At 40.8% G+C, this 26,382-nt stretch overlaps 1 protein-coding gene across 3 annotated transcripts in view; it reads right to left on the bottom strand.

The window, feature by feature from the left end:
- Window positions 1-1,279: 1,279 nt before the first annotated feature.
- VRK1 (VRK serine/threonine kinase 1) overlaps window positions 1,280-26,382 on the bottom strand; it is a 50,067-nt gene continuing 24,964 nt past the window's right edge. For all 3 annotated transcript variants that reach the window (XM_090033978.1, XM_090033979.1, XM_090033981.1), the window contains 2 exons: window positions 19,959-20,058; window positions 1,280-2,720 (listed from right to left, as the gene is read on the bottom strand). In XM_090033978.1, the coding sequence (XP_089890104.1) occupies window positions 2,641-2,720; window positions 19,959-20,058 (180 nt within the window). In that variant the 3' untranslated portion in view covers window positions 1,280-2,640. The remainder of the gene's footprint in view (window positions 2,721-19,958; window positions 20,059-26,382) is intronic.

Here is a 26,382-nt window from a genome sequence, read left to right as displayed (position 1 = left end):
GCCAAAGCTTTGTCTAGCCAGGTCTTGATAATTTCCAAGAATGGAAACCTCTCTGGATGACCTGTTCCAGTGTTTTACTACTCTCCTAGTGAAAAAATTCCCAATATCTAACCTAAACTTCCCTTGCTGCAACTTGAGACCATTGCTCCTTGTTCTGTCATCTGTCATCACTAAGAACAGTCCAGCTCCATCCTCTTTTAAACTGCCTCCCCTTCAGGTAGTTGAAGGCTACTATTAAATACCCCACGGTCTTCTCTTCTGTAGACTAAATAAACCCAGCTTCCCCAGCCTCTCCTCATAAGTCATGTGCCCTAGCCCCTGAACCATTTTGTTGCCCTGAGCTGCGCTCTCTTTAATTTGCCCGTATCTTTTCTGTGGTAGGGAGCCCAAAACTGAACACAGTATTTCAGATGTGGCCTCACCAGTGCCAAACAGAGGGAAACAATCACTTCTCTTGACCCAGTGGCAACACACCTATTCCCTGTCAGCAACAAATTACAATTTCTGTTTTCTTGCCGACAACACATCTCTAGCTGGCTGTACGATGGGTCAAGGATGGCACCTTAGAGCAGTGTTCCCCAGGCTTTTGATATTTGGGGCCAATTTTTTTCTGGAATAAAATTAGCAGCACACTTCACCCTTTCACCTGAAAAGTTATGCATACAAATTCATGCAGCAGTGCCCACCCCCACCGACCAAATGAGCAGTGCCAAGCTGGTCCATGAGCCAAATGTGGCGTGTGGGCCTGATCCTGCAACATGGGGCTGATTGGTGAGGACAAATCCCACGCCGTAGAGCTTAGAAATTTGGCAGTGCAGATCAATGGCAATGCTATTTGCCTGTGCTTTTCCACTGCCAGATTTCCAGACCCCTGGGGAGTACCACAGGCCAGATGACATGGCTCCACAGGCCAGATCCGATACCAAAAGTATCATTTTTCACAACATTTCCACCCTCTTGCAGCACCCTTTAAGAAAGAAAATGAATAGCAGCCTTCCCTTTATTCTGGGAAAGAAAACTCTATGGAATTCAATGCATTAATATATGGTAAACCACTAACATTGTAAAGTCTTGTCATGTTTCTTTTATACTTATGCAAATGCACAGAAAGCCTCCTGTATATTTCTTCCATCATACAATGACCAGGTCAAATGTCAGGTGGCAATAGATGGTATCCAGTTTTCCACTTTAAAAAGTTGCAATTTTATGAACACAAAATTTCCTTGTTTAAAGAGAAAGGAAAATCTGATTGATCATTTAATCATTGAAACGCACACACTTTATATTCCAACATCCCCATTTATTTCAGAATGTAGACAGTTGGATAACTAACATTATATAAGCATTTAAATTAGCAAGAACAAACAGTGGTATACCAATAAAGTTCATTTATTCCTAGATGTTGCTTAAACAGTTAGCAATTTTTTGTAAAGCAGCTTTCTTCAGAAGACTTATGTCTGTTGTTTCGGTTTAAAAGAAAGTTACTTGCATTACCTAAGTGCAAAAGGTTTTCAAGCTTCAAGGTAAAACAATGATCGCCGATCTCAAAACTTTCCAAGAAATGCCTGGGATTAGGAGGGGGGCGGGGGAAGAAAAGAAAACACGGCAGTTCAGCATAAAAGTGCTTTAAAAATGGAATAAAAATTTTTTAAAAAGTCATCTTACCAAGCAGCAAGGACAAAAGATGATTTTCATGTGTTAAGCACAAGTCAAGCTTTCCCTAAAGTGAGAAAGGAAAGTGTAAGAAAATGGAAAATGTATAAGTAAAAAAAGTTACATAAAAAAGGGAAAGAAGTGGGCTTATACCCTTCCTTGCTTCTTTTTGGTAAAAATAAAACATGGCTTTTGTAGGGTTTCCAAAAGAAATTCAGGTCTTGCCTAGTGTCTTTCCCCAGGAGACTATGGATACCTAGAGAACTGATATGAGGACGGCATAATTAGGCAAAGGAAACTTGATGAACTGAAGTTCAGCCACATTACAAAATTTAAATGCGTCAGAAGATGTTTTTCCAGTAATTTCATTACATAAACACAGGTGTAAGAGAAAATAACCAATATGATTGCTGAAATCTGTACTTTAACATTAAATTTTGTAGTGTAAGCCAAGCCTGACTGAATTAAGTGATAAAACAAACACCTGTGAAATAGTTGAACAAAAGGTATCTAATTATTTGCTGTTTCTTCCCCTCTAATTAGTGCTATATCTACATATCAGACCTCCAATAAGTGTTCATGCAAAACCAGGGAAGACTAGAAGCAACATGGCTAATATTTCTAAAAAACCAACATAAAAGGGAAAAAAAAAAGAAAAACTTGAATGGTTGTGGGCTCCAGCAGTGAAAAAATTTCATGTCTCAATACTAATCTGAAGAGGAAAAAAATAATTTGTACAGACTAAAATCAACTTCATTTCAAAGTTGGGGGAAAAATCTGTATTTATGAGAATTAAATTGTACATACAGTGCACAAATATTTTAATAAAACATTTATTCTTCAAAAGTGGGTAGGTACAAACTTCAGCAGTTGTCATACAAATCCTGTAAAATAACTGAATGTTTAAAAAAAAGGAAAGAAAAATTCCAGTGCTACAGGAACTGAACAAAGAATAGTTGGGGAAAAGAACACGTTATTTTGGTTCATCTACTTCTGGACTCTCTTTTTAGTTCTTGGGTTTTTCTTAGTTATCGGTGAGGTCGCCTTTGTTTTGGTTGCTCCTGACTCTGTAGTTCAAAACACAAACAAAAAGTCAAGTCAATCTTCATATACTAAAGGATAGCAAGAAGGTTTATGGCAAAATAAGTTTTTCACAGCATTCTAAAAGGGTAAACTCAAATAAAATTAGTAATTAGACTTTAATTCATACTACAAATTAGATAACCCATCCCAGGCTCTCAATATCCATAACTATCTTTTTAAAGATATATAAGACCCCAATCTTCTTCTCAGACTGTCAGTTATTCTTTAACACTATGGTAACAAACTGACATCTAAACAGGACCCTCTGCCAGAAATTCCTCAAGCTTCTCATTTTTCCCCATTATTAAAAAATGAAGCTTAAACAACAAAAAATTGGCTCCGCCTTTCGTCAGAGGATCCAGATCCAGTTTGAAGGAAAGTAAGCTGTAAACTGGACAGTCTGCCTTCTTTATAAAGAAACAGAATTGGATGCAAAAATCACTGCAGTCTTACTGATACTTTTCTACCCAATAGAAAGGACAGAAAAAATTGACATAAATCAGAACAAGTGGCAGTCACAACAAACAAAAATAAAATATCTGAATAAAAATTAAGCATACATGACCATTTCCAGAAACATAGAGACCATTCAAAATCAGTATTATGCCATTTAATACTACTACTGCTCATTTCTTACTACCATATCTGTGACCAAATCAGGTATTGCTAGGTTTGTGTTCAATCGGAAGTCATTTTAAGAGGGGCTGATTGCTTAACAGAGGAAGCCAGGGCTAATTCAAGTTGTGTAAATAATCAATTTTGGTTTGGTTCCTGCATTGACCAATAAGAAAAACCTGAGATGACTGGCTCTGTGGATGCAGGAAGTAGTGGACATGATATATCTTGATTTTAGCAAAGCTTTTGATACGGTGTCCAACAATATTCTCACAAGCAAGCTGAAGAAATATGGGTTAATTGAATGGCCTGTAAGGTGGATAGAAAACTGGCTGGATCATCAGGCTCAGACAGTAGTAATCAATGGCTCTATAGTTGGCAGCTAGCCTCAAGTGAGTGCCCCAGGAGTCAGTCCTAGGGCCAGTTTTATTCAATGTTTTCATTAACTACCTGGAAGATGGCATAAAGTGCACCCTTAGCAACTTTGCAAATGACACCAAGCTGGGGGGGAGTAGTAGATACCCTGGAGCAGTGGTCTCCAAAGTAGGGTGCGCATAAGACAATCCATTGAGGTGCGGGAAGAAAATATTAAAACTTCTATTTATATATTTTTTATCTATATATATTGTACATAATATATTAGTACAGTAGTACATGTATATAATTTATAAATAAATAAATATACATATATTGGGGGTGCATGCTCAAAACATTTTTACTGATGGGGTGCGCAATCAAAAAAGTTTGGAGACCACTGCACTAGAGGATAGGGCTAGGATTCAGAGGGACCTCAACAAATTGCACAATTGGAACAAAAGAAATCTCATGAGGTTCAATAAGGACAAGCGCAAAGTCCTGCACTTAGGACAGAACAAACCCATGCACCGGTACAAGCTGCAGAAACCTGGGGATTACAGCGGACAATAAGCTTAACATAAGCCAAGTGTGCCCTTGTTGGGAAGAAAGCTAACAGCATATTGGGCTGCACTGCCAGCAGGTTGAGAGAAGTGATTCTTCCCCTCTATTCAGCACTGGTGAAGCCACAACTGGAGTACCGTGTCCAATTTTGGACATGGTACTACAGAAAGGATGTGGACAAATTGGACAGCAGTGGATGGCAATGAAAATAGTTAGAAGGCCGGCACATGATTTATGAGGAGAGATTCCTGAAACTAGGCTTATAACATCCAGAAAGACAAGAGGGAATTAAATAGCAGCCTTCAACTACCTGAAGGGGGGATTCCAAAGAGGATGGATCTAGACTGTTCTCAGTGGTGACAAACAAGAGAACAAGGAGCAGTGGTCTCAAGTTGCAGAAAGGGAAGTTTAGGTTAGATATAAGGAAAAGCTTTCATGAGGAGAGTAGGAAAGCCCTGGAACAGGTTACGCAGAGAGGTTGTGGACTCTCCATCCCTGGAGATTTTTAAGACCTGGCTAAACAAGGGATGGGATGATCTAGTTGGGCGTGGTCCTTCTTTGAGCAGGGGATTAGACTAGATGATATCTTGACGCCCCTTCCAACCCTCATTTTCTATAATTCTATTAAATGTTTATGCTGTTTTCTTTTCCTTTTATGGCTCAAGCTATTTGTGGAATTCAACCCAAATTTGCAACTGTTTTCAATCACCCCTAAGCTAATGCATTTTGTCACTGAACATATGTCTAGCCCTCGTATTAATCCTACACAAGTCTTAAATGCAACCTCTTGTGACAGTAACTGCAACTGGTTGAGTATTCAGTAAAACATTTCTTAATCATTTTATTCAAATCCATTGTTCTTATTCTTGAACTCTGATAAAGGGTAAAACAGAAGTGATCAAATGTCCTTTTCCAAAAGAAAAGACAAGCTAATATTTCCCTTTCTACTGGGATATTCTGAAAACCATCCAACTTTAGTTAATCTGCTTCCATTAAGAGCAATACTCCACTAACCCATTCAACAGAAATAGAAGAGAAATGGTGATATTTTATTTTATTTAAGGCAAGAGTTCATTAAACAATTCTGCTAAAAGAATTAATCCATCCATCTCTCATACCAGAGAGGCCTCCCAGCATGAAAACCAGGACATAAGTGAAAAAATATCAAACTTTTTTGGCTGTAAGCAGGGAAAAATTAGTTTTCAACTTTATTTGTGTTTAGAAATCACATAACTGAACTAAGTCAGGCAAGGAGACTAGACTGTAAGAGGGAGCCAAGAGGCTCCTGTTACTCGGACAGAGGGGCAGCAAGAGGAATATCCCCGGTGGGGAGGAGACTGCATGTTATGGACAGGTTGCAGGGGAATAAGCAGCCAGGGACTCGCAAGGTGATGGTGCCTATTGTGGGGTTAGCTGCCCAGCAATAGGACAACAGGGCAGAGTATTAGGGAGCCTGCTGAAGCAGCAGGGTAGCAGCAGTAAGCTGCCCTGAAGGCAGCCTGGTCACCAGACCCAGAGAGCATGCCAACCATGGGTGGCTGATGAGACACCTGACAGGAAGGGGCGGGACTTAGGAGGCACAAAAAGCCAGTGCCTGAGACAACGCAGTGAGTCTGGCTCTGTAGGCTACCCAGGAAAGAGCTCTGAACTAAAAAGGCTGCTGAGACATGCCTGGCTGACAGCAGAACTGCTTTGAGGACTGCTAGTATGACATTGAAGGTTTGCAGAGGAATATAACCCAGGCTAGGAGAAAGTCCTGTAGCCCAGCCAGCAAGCTGGTGGGTAACTTGGACCCAGTGTGGGGAAACTGTGTTACAACCGGAGGGCTAACCCTTTTGTTATCACTTACACCAGTGGTTTGTGAATGGGGCACCTGAGTGGGGTATATTCTGGTTAACCCACAGTAGGGTGCCTGAGGGGCACTGTATTTAACAACAGTGGGGTGCCAGGGGCACACCAGTGTTTTGGAGTCCTCCACGGCGCTAGGGTCAAGACAAAGGCAGCTGGAGACTGAGAAAGCCAACACCCAAGAGAAAGAGAGAGAAGCAGCCTGAGGCCAAGAAGGCCAGGGGCCCAGAGGGGCAGAGACTAGAGCCCAAGAGGACGAGACTGGGGCTGGAACATAGAAGCCATGTCTGGCACAGCGCCTAAGCAGAAAGGGCCCAGCTAAAGAAAAGGGGTGGAGGCTGGGAAGGCCGAAGCCCCAACAAGGGAAAGTAATTAAATGGCAACACCTGCAAGGCATGGGTATGAATGCAGTGGAGGTCTGATGCCATGAATAGCCCGCAAGGCGACAGGTTACCTGGGGGGGAGGGCACAGACAGGCCAAGAGAATCCACTTGGCACATATGGGGCAGGATTGGGACAGAGGGCCCAAGAGGGACCTGCTGGCTGCAGGACAGATGAGGTATTCTCCCTTTTCATCTATCAACTCATTACATCAAGACATGGCAGAAAGGGAACAGGAAGGGGACCCAGGGAGCAGAGCAAGAGTTACAAGGCCATCAGGGGGAGTCACAGCTGCCCCTAGGGCCCAATCTTGTTACAGAAAGCAAAAAAAAAAAAATTGCCACAAAGTCCTAAAGAACTGAAACTAACCTAGAAATAGATTGAAAACCTAAAGAGGGAAGAAAACATTGTTTACTTAATCAGTTAGACAGAAAATAAATTTAGCATTGATGAAATTCCTTTAATGGCCTAAAACAGGGGTTCCCAAACTGTGGTATGTGTACTCTTGGGGCTACAAAAGACATCTCTGGGGGTACACAGGAGAAACTGGGTAGTGGCAAATTTAATTTTAATTATTATAATAGGCATTTAAGGGGTATGCTGCTAGGGGTACACAGACAGCTGGTAAATCTGGAACGAGGTACACTAAGAACAAGTTTAGTAACCTCTGGTCTAAAAGAAGCTGGTCACAAGCAAGGCATAGATTTCCTAGAAGATAAGATTGCATATCTCACTCTTGCACAGTTCAGTCTTCTAGGACACAGTATTATATGGGCAAGAAGAGGGCAGGTGTGTGCGCGCCACTACACAGCTTATTTCAAGACTGGGAACAACAGACAGATACGCCAGGACTGAGCTTAAAACTCTCCAAAAAACTCAGGGGAAAAGTTGGAAAGCAGGGGCATATTGTGACACACCAACAGTGAAATACTGCAGTGCAGTGTTTTGAGAAATGTCCAAAAGACTGAAGGATACATAAAGAACAGGAGACTTCTTCACTTCAGAACAGAAAAACAAAGTATTATTGACTTTCACCGACTCCGGTACTCAATATTTGGTAAACACACTGAGAAACTGGAGTTCCAAGGCCCAGCATTTACACCCTGCTTAAAGGGAGTGGGGAAAGGTGAGTCATTCTGAGAAGCAGGAGAGTAGTTCCTGAGGATTTTAAGCAATTTCTAGGCTGTGTCAATGGAACTAATGTTCATGGGTTTAGACCAAAGACCATGCTCCAGCTTGCATGGACACAGCAGAAACAGCATGCATACCATTCTACAGCTTAGCAAGAGCAGCACCTGCTTAGAATACACTCTTCCAGTAGAAAACTTCCAGCAAAGGTAATAAGACCAGCGGGAATTTTGAAATGTAATGTTACAAGGCCCTTTTTTGTCTTTAACAAAGTGTTTTCAAGATCATTAGGCTGGGCTAAATGTTGGCATGTACAAGCTGTATGTTGGAGACTACAAAGTAACTCAACTAAGTTGCCAAATGATAAAATCATTATTTGTTTTTCACATGTATGCACAATATGTTTATAAACTTCTTGAAGTTCACTTTCTTAATTGCAAGACAGTATTTTAATGTTATACAACCATGAACAAATGTTTATATAATTTCTGTATCCTGAACATTATCACCCTGAAACAAAAGCAAACCAACCTATCAGAAAATCTACACAAACTGAAAACACTTGTTTTAAAAGCAAGTGAGAATTTTGCATTAATGAAGAATCTTTTTTTCAAATTATTTTAAAGACTCATGAATGCTAGAGAGCTTGCAAAAAATGGATGAACCAGCTATTCTGTTCTATGGAGGTACCTAAACCATGCTCATCACTATACTATCTGTGTGCCTTCTAGGAGCACATTAAACAATGTGACTATACATCTGTCATGCATTTGCTCTCTCATTTTGTCCCCAGGGGAAGAAGTGTGTGCAGTGGAGTGTCCTGTTTTGATAGTAAGAGCTTCAGTTTTTAAAATATACATATTGTTCTTTGTTAGAGAAAGCATGGGTCCTACATTTAGAATAGGTGAAACAGGTGTGGGAGAATTTATGTTGCTGAGGACATTCAAGGCAGTGGAAAATTTCCATTTCCTGGCAAACAAGCCTTATCCTTGTTGTGAAGAGCTCCACTTTGAGTATCAAGATTTGAACAGAATTTGAAATCTGAAAGGGAATCCATATGATGAATTTATAGTAGCCTACACTTCTTAGAAGATGAGCTGTAGCATTCTATGGGAGTTGGGAGTTTCCCAACTGCTGAGGTTTCATGGACGGACATATTACATTGCTATAATCTACCTGAGAAAATGACAAAGTGTTCAGACACTGAACACTTTCCAAGTGAAAACCAACTGAAAGTCCAACTGAAATCTTTCCAAGTGAAAATCGCTTCAGAAATGCTTCAAAAAGGAAGAGTTTCATCCAGGGGATCCATATATGCCCCTATACCTAGGGACCTACTAACCTTTGGGGCTTTTTACTCAGAGATATTGCTCCACCATGAAAGTTTCCCCCTCCCCTCATACCAAATTGAGTTTCTGCAAAAATCATGAATTCAGTATATCCCTACCTATATCCCTCCTGGCTGCAAGGTTTCAAAATGCTGCAATTTTCTCCAGCGCCTTCAAGGGGGATTAGATCAGGTGACAACACAGAGGTGGGCAATTATTTGGGCCTGCGGGCCAGAGAAATCTGGTGAGCTGTCACAGGCTGGGTCAGCGCACTCCTCTTCCAGCACGCAACAGCTCACCAAAAGTCCTTAAGTGGCTCTACTGAGCTCATCCCAGTGGCTGGGATGGGCCAGAGGCAGGCAGGGAGAGGCATCCAGGGACCCAGAGCCATGACAGCATGGGGCTAAGGCCAGAGCCTGGGGCAGAGCCATGATCCACTGCTTGCAATCCTCTGTGCCAGGTACCAGTTGTGCAGGCCAGGGCATGCGAGGAGTGGATCACAGCTCTGCTCTGGCCCCATGCTGTCACCACCCAGTGATCCCAGGGTCTTGATGAAAACCAACCTGGACCTGAGCAGGCAAGGCAGGGAGGATGGGGCCACAGGTGGGCAGTGAGCTGCATCTGGGGCCAGGATCTTGAGGCAGTGACAGCATGGGGCAGGGGCCTGGACCCCGGGAAGAGCCAGGATCTGCTCCGGACATGCTTCTGTCCTTGGAACCCGCACCCATCACAGGGATGTGCAGGCAGTGAATTGCGGCTCTGCCCCAAGCCCCACACTGTCAGTGCCCTGCAATCCCAGCCTCGCATGCTCATCCCACTACCGAACACTGCTCCCCAGCTGCCCACGTCACACACCCTGCCCATGCAGGTCTCACCCCTGGTGGTGGGTGTGGGGTGGACAAGTTGGGGTGCCTGGGCAACAGGGCTGGGTCTGATGGTGGTGGTAGCTGGAAAAAGCTGCTGCTGCAGCTGCCAGAAAGCAAATCCGGCCACAGTGCCACCCCAGTCCCACTGTGCACCCAGAGGCAGCAGGATTGGCCACAAGTACCACAGCCTGGGCTGCCTATGACTGAGGGACTCACCGCAGACTGGACAAAACCCTTCAATGGGCTGGATCTGGCCTACAAGCCATATTTTTCCCCACCCGAAGCTACAACAACCTGCAGCCGTGGTCCTAGCTCACTGCTCCCCTCACTGGGTCATGAAGTAGGGAGGGGAAAGCAGAGAAGAGAGGTGAGCAGCGATGGAAAGAGTGTGGCAGGGACGCCTAAATACATCAAACCTCTCTCCGTCCCCTCAACAGGGAATGAGCAGAGGGGATTGGGGCTGGTGGGCCCAGCTCTGCCATCAGTGGGGATTGCAGGGGTCTAGCAGGGATGGCAGAGGCACAAGCCTGATTTCACCCCTACCCCATGCCATCTTCATGAATGTGTAACTAGTAAGTGAAAAAACACTCCAGAATAGGACATCATTTAAGGAGCTGTTATTTCTGAGTATTTCAGCCACTTTTGAAATGTTTTGGAATGCTTCAGAAGGCATATACATTTGTACAGCTGACCCTTTGAAACATTGTTAGGGCTGTCCACAACTTAAGACATACATAGCCAAGATCAACTGGTTCTACACAACCAGAAATGATACAGCACTGTTCACAGATGCTGCTATAAACATCAGGAAGGAAGTGCTAGTGTTTGATTATTAGTTTAAAAAAATACATCTTTGCGGACACACACCTTCCACCAAAAACAGCATTACAGCTGCCAAGTTTTCAAAAGGTTTTCCTCTGCCTATCAGTATCAATTCCATCTTACCTAGATTCAGTATTAGCCAGCTGTTTTTCATTAAACCATTGTTCCAGTTTGGTGACATGTTACTTTTCTTTGCAGAGTGTTTAGAGGACCCCTTTCTTGGATGGTAATCTGAAAAGTTTCCTACCAGAAAAATACTGTAGTGCTGGAGAGGGGAAGGTTAAGATGGAATAGGGCTTATATGGCTTTTACTGGTAGCCTTGCAGAGATAGTATAGCCATTATGGTCAAGGAAATATGTAAGAGGCAAAGATTAGCTGGTGGGGTAGTAATTATTTTGTTGGGCCTACTGTACAGTTGAGAGACATCTTAGACAAGCTTTCAGGCTCAAGACCTTTCCTAGACCTCTCCTAACTATACAGTTGGTCCAATAAAAAAATAAATCACCCCAAGGGTAGATTTGATTTAAATTACTGGTCAGGAAGCCCTGATTTAATCACTGTTTTCTACAAAAAGTACATTCTCGTTGTTTGATATATCCTTAATACATATAATTCACAACTCAGAGATAGATGTAGGTTTCATTTTAAGAAGGTACACACGATGCATTTAAAGTGGTGATTTATTTCGGTATTTTTTCAGATTAATTTTGCAGCTACATCAAAAAACAGAATTATGATTTGGTTATTTTATTTATGAAAGATAACTGAGGCAGATACTTGTGAAGTCACTAGGAGGTGAACTATCTCCAATTCACTAGATGAATCATGGATACTTGTTTGGGGGATATTTTTGCCACACAGTATTAAGAGGACAACAACCACCAACACGAGAAACCACAAGCAGTAAAATTTATTTATTTAACAATAACCTTATGTATTTTGGATATTTTTTTTCAACAATAAACACGTATAATTATTTTAACTAAAGGTGCACCAATATATCAGTCGCATATTGGACTGGTACCGATGAAAGGAAAATTAACATTATTGGCTATCGGCTTTTTTGGCCAGTGTAGCTGATGATAATGTCACCAATAAATGCCACGCACATGTGCACACCCGCACATGACCAGGAATGCAGCCCCACAGGTAGGTCTATGAGGAGGAAGGGGCACAGGAGTGCAGATCAAGGTCCCCCATGGTGAGAGACAGAGTAGTGCTGGGGCAGTGCCAGATGCTGCCCAGCCAAGACAGTGAATGGGACCCTGGGGCCGGGAACAGGACAGAGCTGCGGGCGGCTCATCTAGGGGGTGCAGGAGGATGGGAGGTGGCTCCCCACCACTGCATGCACCTCCAGGGGACATATGGGGGGCAAGTGCCTCCCCAGATTTGCATGTGAGGCAGAAGCAGGCTGCTTGCTGCAGGCTTGGGGCCAAAGGAAGCTCTAGTCTCTTCCTGATAGGAGGGCTGGGTGGATGGCAGTGTTGGGAGGGACAGCTATGGTGGGGCTAGGGTGAATTTTAGGATGGCTATAGCTTCCCAAATCCTCCCCTAGTGCTTCTCCTGCCCAGGTCAAACCAATTTGTTATCTTTCCCTTGGGAGCCCTGCATTGGTCATGCATCCTGCCTGCCCTGCAATGCAGGTCTCCCAAGGAAGAGGCATCAGAGCAGAGTGCCATGAGTAGAGGCAGTGATGTGGGGGGAGAAGGCTATAGTCACCCCAAAATTCACTCAAGCCCCTCTGTAGCCCCTCTTCCAGCACTGTCACAATCCACCCCATGCAGCTGATGCCGTCCCACCCCTGCCTGCTCTGAGCCTGCCCCCCCTCCCTCGCCCCCAACTGGGAAGAGGCAGTCTTCTTCTACCCTATGCTCAAATCCAGACCGGGGGGGGGGAGGGGGAGCACATGCCCCCTGTACCTCCCCTAGAGATGTATGCAGCAGCAGGGAGTTGCCCCTCCTCCCCACCCTCCTATGGCCCCTGGACAAGGCACCCGCAGCTCCATCCTGTTCCTGGCCCCAGGGTCCCATTCACTGCTCTAACTAGGTGGCACCTGTGCCACTCCCTCCCTCACTCTGGGAGCCTTGATCTGCTACCCCCACCATGCCTGTTCCCCTCCACAGATGTACCTGCAGGGTGCTGCTCACCAGGTTGCATTCCTGTAAATCGGCTATCAGATGGATATCGGCCGATATGACTGGTTAATAATTGGCTATTAATATCAGCCAAGAAAACATTTATCAGTGCACCCCTAACTTTAATAAAACAGTCATATGTATTTTTGAATTTTTAACTATTTTAGATATAAACGTGACATATGTTTTTAAGTAGAATTAAACAGATCATTGTACCCAGATCAACATAAAAAACTTAAGATACTGGGTTATGCAGTAAACTGAGTCTTCACCTTCCTCTTCCTGTTTACTCATAGACTGGAAAAGACCGACAAACTTTTCTGGTTTTTCAGTTCCCAAGCTACGTCTCAATTTAGAATGAATTAGTCCAAAGGAAGAAAATATTCTTTCTACACCTTCAGAAGACTACTGCTACTGCTGTTAAAAGCTGGATTATCACTTCAATAGTCTGTGATTTTCACCAATTCACTGGTGTGACCTTCTTTAGAACCTCATCAGCAAACATATATTTCTTGCATGGTTCACCCTTAGCCCTGAAATTTAATAGTTGGTATTATGGAGGGATGATTGCTGGATGCCCATGTCATAACCAACTCTTCTTCTTCAGTAGTTAAAGATTGACCCTCGTACTGAGTATTGAGACCACTGGCAAGAAAATGAGCTGGAGATAGTGCTTGATCCATTCATTTTTTTAATGCCTGTAATTTAACTGTGTCATTGCGTATTTCTCTTGTCAAGGCCTCACTCAGTTCCTTCCAAATTTCAACAGCATCAGCAATAAAACAGCGATTTCCCTGCACTTTGTTCAAGGCTACAAAAATAGGCTTCAAGATAGTCAGCATATATTCTACATTTCTGTTTAGTCCAATGCGGAGAACTTTGGCTCTTACAAGTCCATCTATTTTGTCACAATTTTGTTCACAAATTGTCATCAGATCAGGCCAGTTCTCAATATATCACTCAAAACAGGCCACTACTGAGTTCCACTGCACATCTTGTGGGAGATTTAGTTTGGTTCCTCCTGCTTTCTTCAGAGCAGCTGCTGCAAAGTAGTTGTTACACAGAAGTATTTTGCTATTTCAGCAACATTAGCCTTCATTTCTGGAGCACTGAAGTCTTGGGCTAAGAGGTGTATCAAATGAGCACAGCAGCTATGTGTTATTAGCTTGGGGCTTTCTTCACTTTCTTCAAGATTTCTCATCTTTGATACATTTGCAGCATTGTCTGTGACAAAGCTGCTAGTAGACACTGGAATTTTTTTTCCACAGCTTGCTACACTTTTACTGCTACTTCTTGTAAGTATTCTGCTGTGTTGGCATTTCCTTATGTATCAATTGTTTCTGTAAGGTAGCCAGTTCCTTCTTCTGTTGTCATAAAAGCACATATTACTGGATCATTGTGGACACTGTTCCACCCATCAAGACTCAGATTAACAATTTTCCCCTCTAGACTTTTTGCACACAGTTCACTTTCTCTCTCATACACTTTATCGAGCAATTTACCTGCTATATTTGCTCTACTGGGTGGACTGTATCTTGGTCATAATGACTGCACCATGTCAATGAAGTGTGTGTTCTCAACCATATGGAAAGAAGAGTTTGTTGCATAAACAAAACAAGCAATTTTTCCATCAGTTACCTCTTGCTATAATCTGCTGGTTCTTATTACAAATTTATCTATGGCTCTTTCTGGATGATGGAGATTTTTTTTTTTTTTTTTTTTGCTATGGGTGATATACTATGTGGCATACATTTGACTGGAACACTGGTATCATTAGCGGATAACTCTGAAACTGTAGACAGTGATGATGCTGTTGAAGATGGATAGTCAGAATCATGTGTTGAGGATGAACCCTCCTGAACTAAAGAAGTCAATGCAGTCACTACAGTACTGCTCATTTAGTATTACTCACTGCACTCAGTACTAGTTTAGAAGTGAAACTGTAAAAGGAAGATCTGCTTATTTCATTCATTATTTTATATCACAACTGCATTAAAAATACAATAGCTTCACAAAGTAACAACTATATTTTTGCTCAAACGTTTTGTTCCATTCATCTTCAAATGGCTGCCTTCTGAGAAGGAGCACTTCTCATGATGTTTCATTCAGGTAACCAGGCCTTGCACTTTTTTGTTGCGCTGTCTGCATTTTGCACACAGGCCTGTCTTGCCCACAGGTAGAGGAAATTCATTAAAAATATTCCCAAACAAGGTCTTACAACCTGGCAAGCCTCCTGCCATGATAGGTTTTCCTTTCTATCATACCCTTACTAGATCTGGAGAGGCTATACTCAGACACTTATCCCTCAAGACTTCTGGAATATTCTGCTCAAAATGTTACACTCTTGTTTCCACTGCCGCTCCCTCCTCACATTTCTCTCAACTCCTCCTCCTTGCCCAGATCTCCTCCACCCCCAATAATCCTCTGTTCATTTAACTTCTTGAAGCTTTGCCCTTTCAGAGAAAGGTAAGGGCTTGACTATGTACACAAACTTGCAGAGAGACAACAGGGCTGATGGGTAAGTAATCGAGTCTGTTATCTCTCATCTCCATATGCTACTATTAACAAAGATGTTATCTCTGGAGACACAAATACACAGTTTGAGAACTGAAATGAAGCATGACAAAGATGCTTAATGGGATCTTCTAGACTGAGCACTGAGTCTGATTGGGTAGAGTGGTTTTCTTTAATCTGTACTCAGCTATAGAGGAGCCTCTGGGAACCCCATAAGAACCCCCATTAGAACAGGCCCCTAATACAGTCCATGGCCTGTTGTGACCTATTTATAAAACTATTTTAAAAAGGTTACACGATTAAATAGTACATAATTAGAAGTTAAAATCCCTATTCCATGATGATACCTTTGAGCTTTAATATATATTAAATTAAAACCATCCTTATATAGGGTTTTAAAAAAAAAACGAGCAACTTAACAAAAAATAATAAAATATGATTAAATAAAAAATCCGAATTTTTTTTTAAATCATTGATTTTTATCCACCCTGATCACCCCAAAAAATCTTTGCTTCTTGGGGATTATTATTTATATGTAGAAAGCAGGCTCTGAGAAGAAGGCAGCAACAGTTACAGAAGCCAAAGGAGTAAAGCTTGAGTAAAGCTGCAAACACCAAAAGCAAGTTCAAACCTGGGTGCAGCACCAGAACTGAACATGCCATTTAGAAGCCAACAACCTAAGACCAAATCAGTGAAGAGAGAAGGAAAAACAATTCAATATGGTGACTTTTTTCCTTTAAAAGAATGAAAGAGCAAACAAGGTTTATGGTTCCCTAAAGCATAGGCTTCAAGAACCTTCCTGTTGGGGAAGGCTGCACAAATAAAATAGGAAATCCTGAAGGGCAATGCTTACAAATGCTTAAACTAGGGGTGCCTTGAGATCCCTTTTTTGGATGCCAAGTGGTGCTCTGCAATGTTAGCATGTTCAATCTATAAACACCAATACAATTTACAAAATAAACAGATTAAAATATGAATCCATACTACTGCATCAGAAACATTGTGACTTGAGCCCTGAGTTCTCAGTCCTAAATTTAATTTTGAAATCCAGATTTTGGGCATCAGGTACTGCAAGAACACACTTAACCCAGTACAGCAGCCTATGGCAAGACAACTATGATTTCAAACCGAGTTTGCTATTAAGCTATTATGAAAAAGTTTAGTTCAACAAAGAAAATTTCTTTTCCACAAAATTTTGACCCACGAAGTTTTCCTGGAAGTTTAGATCCTGGTATAGGATCAGATCATATATAAAAGCTCGTTATTACTTTTGCTTTCAAGGTAAACAGAAGAATACTTCAACTTTAGCAAGCATTAGTTCTCTGCTCTACATTAAACAAGATTAAACTATATTAGTCTTAAGACCTTTTTAAAAAAGGTTGCAATGGAACAAAATATTACTTGGCCTAAATGAACTATAGAAAATTTGCTTTCCCAAAAAGACAGGTTAAAAAGACTCCCATAAATAATCTAGTGTTTAATTTTTTTCTAATGCCATATATTCTAAACACTTTTTAAAATAATTCTTCACCACTTAAATAGTGTACAAAAGCCATTACCAGAAAAAAATACAACCTAAAAGCAGCATTAAAGTTTCATACCTGTTAAACTGATGTGAAAACTCCCCTCTCCCAGCATTTTCAAGTCTAACTTATATCACCTCATGCACTGATTTTCTCTGTTTAAGCCACTCTTCAAAATATTCAGATAAATTTGGAGTGACCATAAAAGAAAGATTATCTTCTACAACCATTTAAATACAGCTAGTGCAGAATACAGCAATTTTTCTGTTAGGGAGTATCCCTTACAACAAGCATCAGCTTCCATCCCAGAGGTTCTGCAGCCTCTGCCTGCCTATTAATCTCTATAATTTGGAGTTGCTGGTTTTAACTGATAAAGCCAGTTCATTTAAGGCACTTCAGTTTGCACCCCTAAAATTCTGACTGGAAGGATGTTGGAATAAGGGCATTTTAGACATAATACAAGAAAGCTTGTATTATGAAACAAGCTTTCTACTTCCCTTTTGCCAAAATTAAAATTTTTGGCCATCAGGCTAAAGGCTACAGGGGCCCATTAACACAAGGAAAGAGAAGACTGAGAATAGTGCTGTGAGGGATAAGACTTTTGAATGCTAGTAGCAGAAAAATGCCATACTGGATAAGACTTGTGGGCTGTCCACAGTCACAAGCTCTTTAGAAGGAGAAAAGAAATACTCAGTGATTCACACAAGTACAGCATAACCAGCCCATATGGAAAGATTTCTCCCAAGCCCTACCAATTGGTAGCTGGTGTATGCCCTTTTATAAAAAGGGCAAAGAAACAAAACCAACGATGGACCCAAGGGAGAAGAAGTGGACCTCCCACAATGTCCTAATTAATATCAATAGTCTCCTAAAATAATCCAAATAAAATATGAAATTAACCTAACATTAAGAATTTTACTAAGAATAATTCCTGCACTGAAGATTTCTAAGACAATGAATGCTGCCAAAGAAATTCAAAGCCGTGTTTCTATCAACTGTAACAGAAATTATTAAAGGCATACATCTTTGAGATTCTCCTTTCCAATCTATTGATATAAGCTTATTTATAACAGCCTAATACAATTATCTTAATGATTATACTCCGGTAATGCGCAAAGGTCTTAGTCATGATTAGGGCCTTGAAATGCAGAGGCATGACCCTTGCTTGGTTTTATAATCCAAGACTAATCTAAAAAGAGAAACAACTTTTCTTTGATGCTTTCATTGTCACCTCTAAAGAGACTTCAAAATATAAGTCCTCATCTTTCTGGGTACTGTTTTCCAAATTTCCTAGCAGTTCCTTTTTCTGCCATTCTACACACATTCACAAGCATCTGCAGTAATGGTAACACACTTCTAGATCATGAGGTTGGCAAAAAACATATTTTCATCCATAACATCAATTTTGTTCTCTTAAGAAGTGAAATAGTGTTTCCCTTGTTAAGATTCTGATCCCAAAGTCTTTAAAAATAGATGCTCGTGACTGCTGACTCCCCAGACGGGCTAACCCCTAAGGTTAGCATATTAAAAGTGACAGCCATTATTATATAACTTTCGTTACCTATTATGAATGAAAGATTTACAGTATTAATGTTGGGGGTTTTTTTAAACAAACACCTAATAAAGTGCATTTTAAAAGGCTATAGTTTCAAACCATCTACTACTGAAGAAGGTAGTTACATTAGGGATGTCAGACAAAATAAGAGGACCAGAGACTTTTGGGGTTTTCTGGAATAGGGACAGCAATTCACCCCCTACAGCCAGCAATATATTTTTAAAAACCATTCTGAGTAAGTTCTTGTACAACCACACTTTGAAAAGTTAGTCTGAATAATATTAAAATGTAAACTATTAAACACCGCCCCATCCCAACTGCACTTCCTCATCACCACTTACACATAACACAATACATATTCCCAGGGAAAATATATTTTATTCATGTATCAAACAAAAACAGTACAAGTTTAGTGGTCATTTAAGTGAGGTGTGAGTGTGTATGTAAAAATAAAATAAAATCTAAGGACTGCATACTGAAAATTGTGTGTAGACTGGTGATGAGGAAGAATCTGAAATATAAATCTCTTTTCGCTTAAACTAGAAAATAGATGCCTAACATTGCACCATTCTGTTGCTTACATAAAAAGTAAATCTAGTTAATTAACTCTTATACAGACAGTGAAGGTTTAGGAAAAAAAATTCTGAATAAAATGAAGACAAGCCTTTTTTCAAATGGTCACACTTGAAGGTAAAACTGAAAGGGTTAATGTTGTACTCTGGAATGAAAGTGCTCTGACCACTGATGCTCATGTCACAGTACCTAGGTATTTAGAACAGGCTTTCTTCCTTCTCTTACGCATTTTTTTCAACTGCTAAGACTGACTTTCAGCAAATTTGAATGTTTAAGTGCCATCATATGGGTATGTTTCTAATGCCATGGATGTTGCTTTATTGCCCCATTATCCAAGATATATGATCTGAAAAATATTCTTCAAAGCAGTTAACTTAAAAAACTATTTGAATTTGATTCTTATCCATGCAAGGTATGGACAGTAGTGGCTAGATAGCAAGAAATAGTGCAACTAGGCATTCGATATTGCTCTGGATATCTCAAAGAACCTTAATCTTGACTTATTATAACCCTACTGTAACTGCCTATGGCTTTTCTATGGAAAAAATACCGGCTATGCCGAATTGTACCAAACTATTTCAAATTCTGTCTTTATAAATTCTCTATCCTTAAAGCTGATCCTCTCCCCTTCACTTTAAATCCACTCACTGCTGGAAATTGTTCCCGTCGCTGCTGGTGCTAGCTTCTGGTTGTAAAATGCTGTCATGAATTTGTCCTGGGGAGTCAGCATTTCCTGACAGCGAATTGGACAAGATGGGAGGGAAAAAATGAGAATGGTGGGGAGAATGAACAAGAACAAAAGGGGGAGGGGACTACCAAATTTTATTAACTAACAGCTTCATCAACTTTATGACATAGTGTCTGAACACACTTTGCTGCATAGAGTTAGCATAGTTTTCCTGAAGTTACTCTAAGCATAGCTAATTTCCTGGGGAAGCCAAAAACTTAATTTAAGTTATTTGAGTCTTCAGAGGTTAACAGTATCTACTTTCTGGAAAGATGTTTTTTGACTTACTGGAAGGAGTACGTCTCTTCTGTTTTGGACTTCCTGAATCTTCTACATCCTTTTCAGTGCTTTCTTCTGCTGTGGCTGTTGCTGCTGCTTTTCTCTTCCTCTACAGAAAAGTAAATACAATTATACTGGTTGAAACAAAAGAAAAAATTCCATGTAAATAAAGTTTAAATTATTTGTATGTTATTCTCTGTAATTCCAAGTCAGCCTACCATATTTTCCCTCACAATTTCCATAAAAAAATTGACCTGAAATGGTCAACATTTCCAAATTACAGCAATTAATATTTGTCAATGCTGAAATCAAAGTACTTATTATAATAAACTATTACCATTTAATAATAAGCATCACCCCTCTCTATAGTTATTAGGTCACATTAAAAATGGTTTTACTTTAAATCACAAATCCATGTTTCACGGTTACAATTCTTCAAACAGCGTAACAAGTTAGAATTTAATAATTATCACAAGCAAGGATCAATCTGAAAATTCTAAAATAATGTAAAAAAAATGTATCCCAAACTAATGTTATAGAGTTATATTAAACACACACACACACAAACTAATACATACAATATTAAAGTTTAACTTTATTTGAATCTGTATTTCTACTTAAGGCATTTTCAGTACAGCTAAAAAAGTAACTACACCCACTGACAGCACGTTATTATTTTTCCTAATGGCAACTATGGGTTCTGTTCCAAAGAGAGCGACATGGGAAAGCTGAACTCTATTCAAGGCACATTATCTTAAAACCTTTAAAAGGATAGAACTGTTATTATCTGTGTATTACAATTAATCCTACTGTTGCAAAAGTATTCTTAAGGTGGCTATGGAAAGATCCTCTTTTTTAAAAAAGCCATGTCATTTTGCAAAGGATGGATTGGCCCATGTATACAAAATAACTTTGCTAAACCCTGGCGAAGTTTAACCCATCATTTTTTAGTAACTGAGTAAGAATGCACTGCTTCACTAAAATAGCTTTAGAAGTGGTTACAACTTCCCATAGCTCATGAGAGAAGGGGAGAGTGCATTACATCTTTCCTTTCCAAAGTGTTGCTTCATGATTACCATCTAAACCCTGCTGGGCTGAACAGATTGGTTCGATAATTACATACAATAACTGCAGTGGGCAGGTAACCCTCAGCTGGCACAGGGCAGCTCCCCTGTGAGAACTTCCATATGCAAACTGCACTGATGGAGTGCATTAGGTACATCTTTCCTGCCGGTGCACAGGCCTGATTAACGCCAGCCAAGACTCCAAGGTTAGCATGTCAGCAGATTTGTGATGCATTAGGCAGGAATAAACACAGACACTTTTGTTCGTTCTGACCAAAATTAAGGAGGAATATTTCAGCACTGTATTGCCTTCATACAGGAGATAATGCATTCCTCCTGATTGTGCTGGGAGAGATTTTAAATGCTCATCGTAGAAATAGATATCCAATGCATTCTACACAAAAGCAAAGTACATTTATCTTGTTTCCCAAGCTTATTTAATAAAAAGTGCTTTCTTAATCTTGATGCAGGTGAATTATATGGCAATAAAAATCAGGCAGCATTCACCTGACAAAGGCAACACCTATGTATTTGAAGCAGAAGGTTAGAAGGAACTATGAATCACTGTAATCTATATTTCTCCTGTTTATTTTACTTACAATGTTTTCCAACACTTATTGAGTACTGTCAATGTATTCAGCACTGAACAAAAGTATGATATGCACCTTGTCTCAGAGTATTGTTCAACATTAAGGAGGTTAACATAGGTAATTTGCTAAGTTAAGGCTAAAAGAATTTATTGTATATTAATATTAAAAATAAGACAGATATCTTTAAGAAAAAGAATGAAATTCCAGGAAGTTTAACTATATATCCCATTTTATTTTTAAATCTCTAGAAACAAAAGTTAATAGTTAAACTTATAAATGCTTGGAATATTGAAAGCCATGCTTGATGGCCAGTTTCAGACTCCATCCCAGCAAGCACACTTATTTATAATGCACATCACAACATATTTGGTGATATGAGTCCATCAAGGAGAATTCAGTACTCTAAGAATTTTTTTTTTAAATTTACAAATATCCCTCTAAACCAGGGGTGGGCAAAATGCAGCCCATGGGCCAGATGCGGCCTGCCAAGCCATTCTATCCAGCCCACGGGGCCCCTACGAAATTCAGAAAATTAATATTTATCTGCCCCTGGCTGCCTGTCATGTGGCCCTTGATGGCTTGTCAAAACTCAGTGAGTGGCCCTCCACTTGAAATAACTGCCTGCCCCTGCAACCATGAAATAGCAAAGTTAGCCTGCCGTACACCACAGGAACACTGAAGAAAAGCATTGTCAAAGAAGAGGGAGGGTTGTTGTGTAGTAATAAAACACCCCAAAGGAATCCAAGTGTGGGTTTCTTACAACACGTTAGGTTTAAAGATTGGTGCAGAAAGAGTATTAGGACCCCCCTACATCCTACAATCATTTGTCTCTCTCAGTTCTCAGCCTCAAAATAATTCATCCTTGAGGCAAAAGTCATGAATCCCTTAAAAGCCAATAGTGCTATTACAACTAACTGTTGTACTCTACAGCCATGTCCAGTGCATTTGCAGCAGTTCAGATTGCCACAGCACATGCCCTTGCATGTGTGCTTCATTGCAGGATAAATTGTCCTGCAACGGGCAAACTGCCCTTGCCCAGTTTCTCCTGGCTTTTCAGGGACTGAGGCCAGCACCAGTGCTGGCCTAGCAGTCTTACCCGATGGCCTGGAGCAGCAGAGGCACAGATGGGTCAGTACATAGGCCTGGTCAGCAGCCAGAGCATTGCTCTGGACGACCCAGCCTCTGTCCGCCAGTACATGCTTGCTATGCATGCACTGTACTGCTTCCGTTTCGGGGAGAGGGGGTTTGCTACCAGGAAATCCCGATAGCAAATTTTGGCCTTACACTGTAAATTTGCATCACAGGGCATGTTTTAACATTTGCTGCATACAGTTTGCAGCACCACAAAGAGGTTTGAGGGGCCACAAACCACACTTCCCCTGCATGGCTGGACGCAGCCTACGAAACAAATTTGCACACAAGATTATCTGCTCGAGTATTATGGATCTCTCTCCTAATTTCAATTCTCACAGCACTCAGAAAAAAATCCATTCAAAACAAATAATGAGATGGCTCTCAAATAGTTACAAATAGTTGTTAGAGAGTAGGTTTAGACTAGACACCTACTTCACAGTCAGGGCGGCTAGGATCTGGAACCAACTTCCAAGAGAAGTGGTGATGGCTCCTACCCTGAGGGTCTTTAAGAGGAGGCTTGACATCTACCTGGCTGGGGTCATTTGAGCCCAGCTTCTCCCTCCTGCCCAGGGCAGGGAGTCAGACCTGATGTATGAGGTCCCTTCTGACCCCACTTCTATGAATCTATGAAATAAAATAGCTGCTTTAGGCATTAGGCTTTCTACAAAAGGCTAATCTCAAGTATGTAAAACATTGCCAATATAAGATAGGGGTGCATCTGTTATAAAAGCAGTTACTCTCATATTATAAAAGCCCATGTCTGTTTGTCTGTCTGTCACACTTTATTCAGAGTCTGATTGGCTGATGGAAACAGCCAATCAGAGCGCTTCAAGTGTAGGGAAGTGCCGTCTTGATTCCAAAGCCACGCCAAGTACCAGACGAGAGGGTGGGGGAGCCAAGCCTAGCAATGCTGGCCTCGGCTCCCTCACCCTGCTCCCTGCAAACAGCGCTGAGGACCAGACAGGGGGCAGCATGGGGCGTTAGGTGGTGGCACTTCATCCCTCCCCCTCCTCCTTCCCTCTTCCCCCTCACCGCCATTCTTGATGGGCAATTAGCTAGTATTTTAAGACTCTGTTCATTAGTAAGAAGATTGCTCTTAGTAACAAGGGATCGGTACCATTATCAGAGACTGATTCAAATTAAAACCCCAAGTTGTTTTCTTGAATGAAGGAATAAATGCGCTCCAAAACCTGAACTTCTTTCAGGGTTAATCCCTGGGACCTTTGTTGACCACTATTTTTAGATCCATAGGAAAGCATCTCCTAGATCAAAGTCCAAATCTTAGCTATCACAGAAAACCATGTCACATACTCCCTTTCATAAACCAAGTTCCACACGGAGAGGCAGGAATGGCTACGAAAACATCTTACATTGCTTCTTCTTTCCTAACCTGCAAACTCTGCACACCACATTGCTCCAGCTAGTCACAGACCCATCTTTTCCTCCTAAGTTCTTACAAGTCTAGCTACCTACTCCTCATTCATCCTTGATGCTTTCTGGAAGCAAAGCTCAGTAACCTTCAGCATCCTATTGCTCCACATAGCTATTACCATTTAAAAACAAGGGGGCTGCTCAATGAAGATCAGCCATCTCTCTGTCGCCAACGTTTTTTCTGGAGTGAAGCAAGATGAGACCCTCGCAAAAGGGACAATCCTTTCCCTTCCGTACTTATCCTGAAGCCTTAACTGAACCACTGGCCCTGAAAAGAACTGAAGATAGATGAAAGGGCTACGGATGCTGCTGCGGAAAGCAAGCCATAACAGCTTGATATCCAGTTAACTAGTTTACTCCTGGGAGCCACTCTTATTAAAGTGCCCACAGCATCTCATACATTCAGCATCCAACACTTCAAAATGGTGGAAGGGGCGCTTTAACTAAAGCTTGCTCAATGAGCTTTAGTTAAAGCGCCATCACCACCATTTTGAGGCACAGGGACCCTGAATACACATGATGCTGAGGCTGCTGAAGCGTGCTATTTAGCATGTTCCAGCAGACTTGATTAATCGAGTCTTGTCTGATGCATTCTAATTAGCATGCATCGGAGCAGGTGTCAGGCATATGTCTAGGTGCCCTTTAAGCCCGCAGGGCTCCCACAGGAACCAGGGTGAGCAAAGGCAGGGCCCAACACCAAACTCTCAAACTCATGGCCATACAGTTTTGGCCCAGAGACTATGTCCTGTACAAAATTATAACTGAGTGAAACTAGAAATACTTCCCAAGAGACTTTCAAGCTCCCACAGCTTTTGTTTTTTGTTTCCTACTTTCTACCTGTGAAACATTTAATGCATGGCAAATTCACTGTCAGTTATTACTAGCCAGGGAGAGAACTTGTATCACATCAGATGCTTGCCATTACCTTTCAATCAATACTCACCGGTGTAATTCACAGCTCTGCTTGAGGTTATAACAGGCTACAGAAGGCCCACCCACAAGCTTAGTTAATTTCATTACCAAAGGGGTGGAATGAGCACTTCTTTCACCATGAAATAACCAAAGCAGAAAGATGCTGGTTTCTGACTTCACTATTATTCATACAGAAGATAGGTGTAACAAAATATTTCATTACAACAGAAGTGGTGAAAAACTCACTTTTACTATATGTTTATCTTTAAAGACTTTCCCTATTAAAACTGCTTGTATGACATAAGTACATATAAAACATAATGAAGTTTCAATATGTAACATTTACAAGACAAATCGCACAATTCCCTTATTAACATTTGTTCCAAACAGAGTATTAAGAATAAAGTTTATTTGGTAACTTGGCTTCAAGTTCAGTCATGTCTAACCCTCTGTATTCTTTATTTCATGTTCCACCTGTCCATCCTCTCTCAAATTAAGTTACAAAATCTATGACTTTTTACACACTGATCAGCGAATGAATTTTCCAATGATTTTCCTCCTTTTCCCCAAGAACTGTCTAATAAACACTCAAGTAAATCGTGTGAGCATTTGCTAATTAACTGTTTAATATAGTTATACAAGATTAATACAGTAGGCTGATTTGATGAAATATAAAAAGTATCTGTGTGGTATAAAAAGACTGTATATCTTAACCTGTGGAAATGAACAGCTGTGAACAAGAAACTACACAAGGTTGCAAATGTGAGATCAACTCAGCATTCCCAGTCTACTTAAGCACTCTTAGTCTGATACTAACTACTACACTTAGCGTTTTTAAACAGTATACAAAATCCCTGCATATAATATCTGTGTACCAATAGCAAATAGTTGCATAAGGATGCCAATTTAAAGTTAAAAGTTTAGGACTAGGTTAGGACAGGGTATGTAAATCAAGAAGCTTGACAGGAAACAAAAAATGCTAACCAAACTTCTCATTTTCCTTCACATCCATTTTGGCCCACCTGGAAATTCTGAGATTCTTGGGGGAGGGGGAAAAGTAAAATTAGCTGAAAAAGCTCATCTGCTTAAATGTCATTACAGCTACATATACATTCTGTTATTCAAAGTATTTTTTTATTGAATGTGAAAACATACCTGCAAACATCATGCTATATTAAACTTTCAGAGCAGTTAAGATTAGAAAAATGAAGCGTCTGTGTATGAAAAACATGAACATTTGAGACTCTTTCCTTATTAACTGATTTAATTAGGACATCTGATTTCAGTATGATTTTATTATTA

The sequence above is a fragment of the Crocodylus siamensis genome, chromosome 2 (assembly GCF_052110815.1).
Source record: "Crocodylus siamensis isolate JL-2025a chromosome 2, ASM5211081v1, whole genome shotgun sequence".
NCBI classification, from domain to species: domain Eukaryota; kingdom Metazoa; phylum Chordata; order Crocodylia; family Crocodylidae; genus Crocodylus; species Crocodylus siamensis.
Note: the sequence above shows the minus strand (reverse complement) of the source record. Positions and strands in the feature narration are given on the sequence as shown.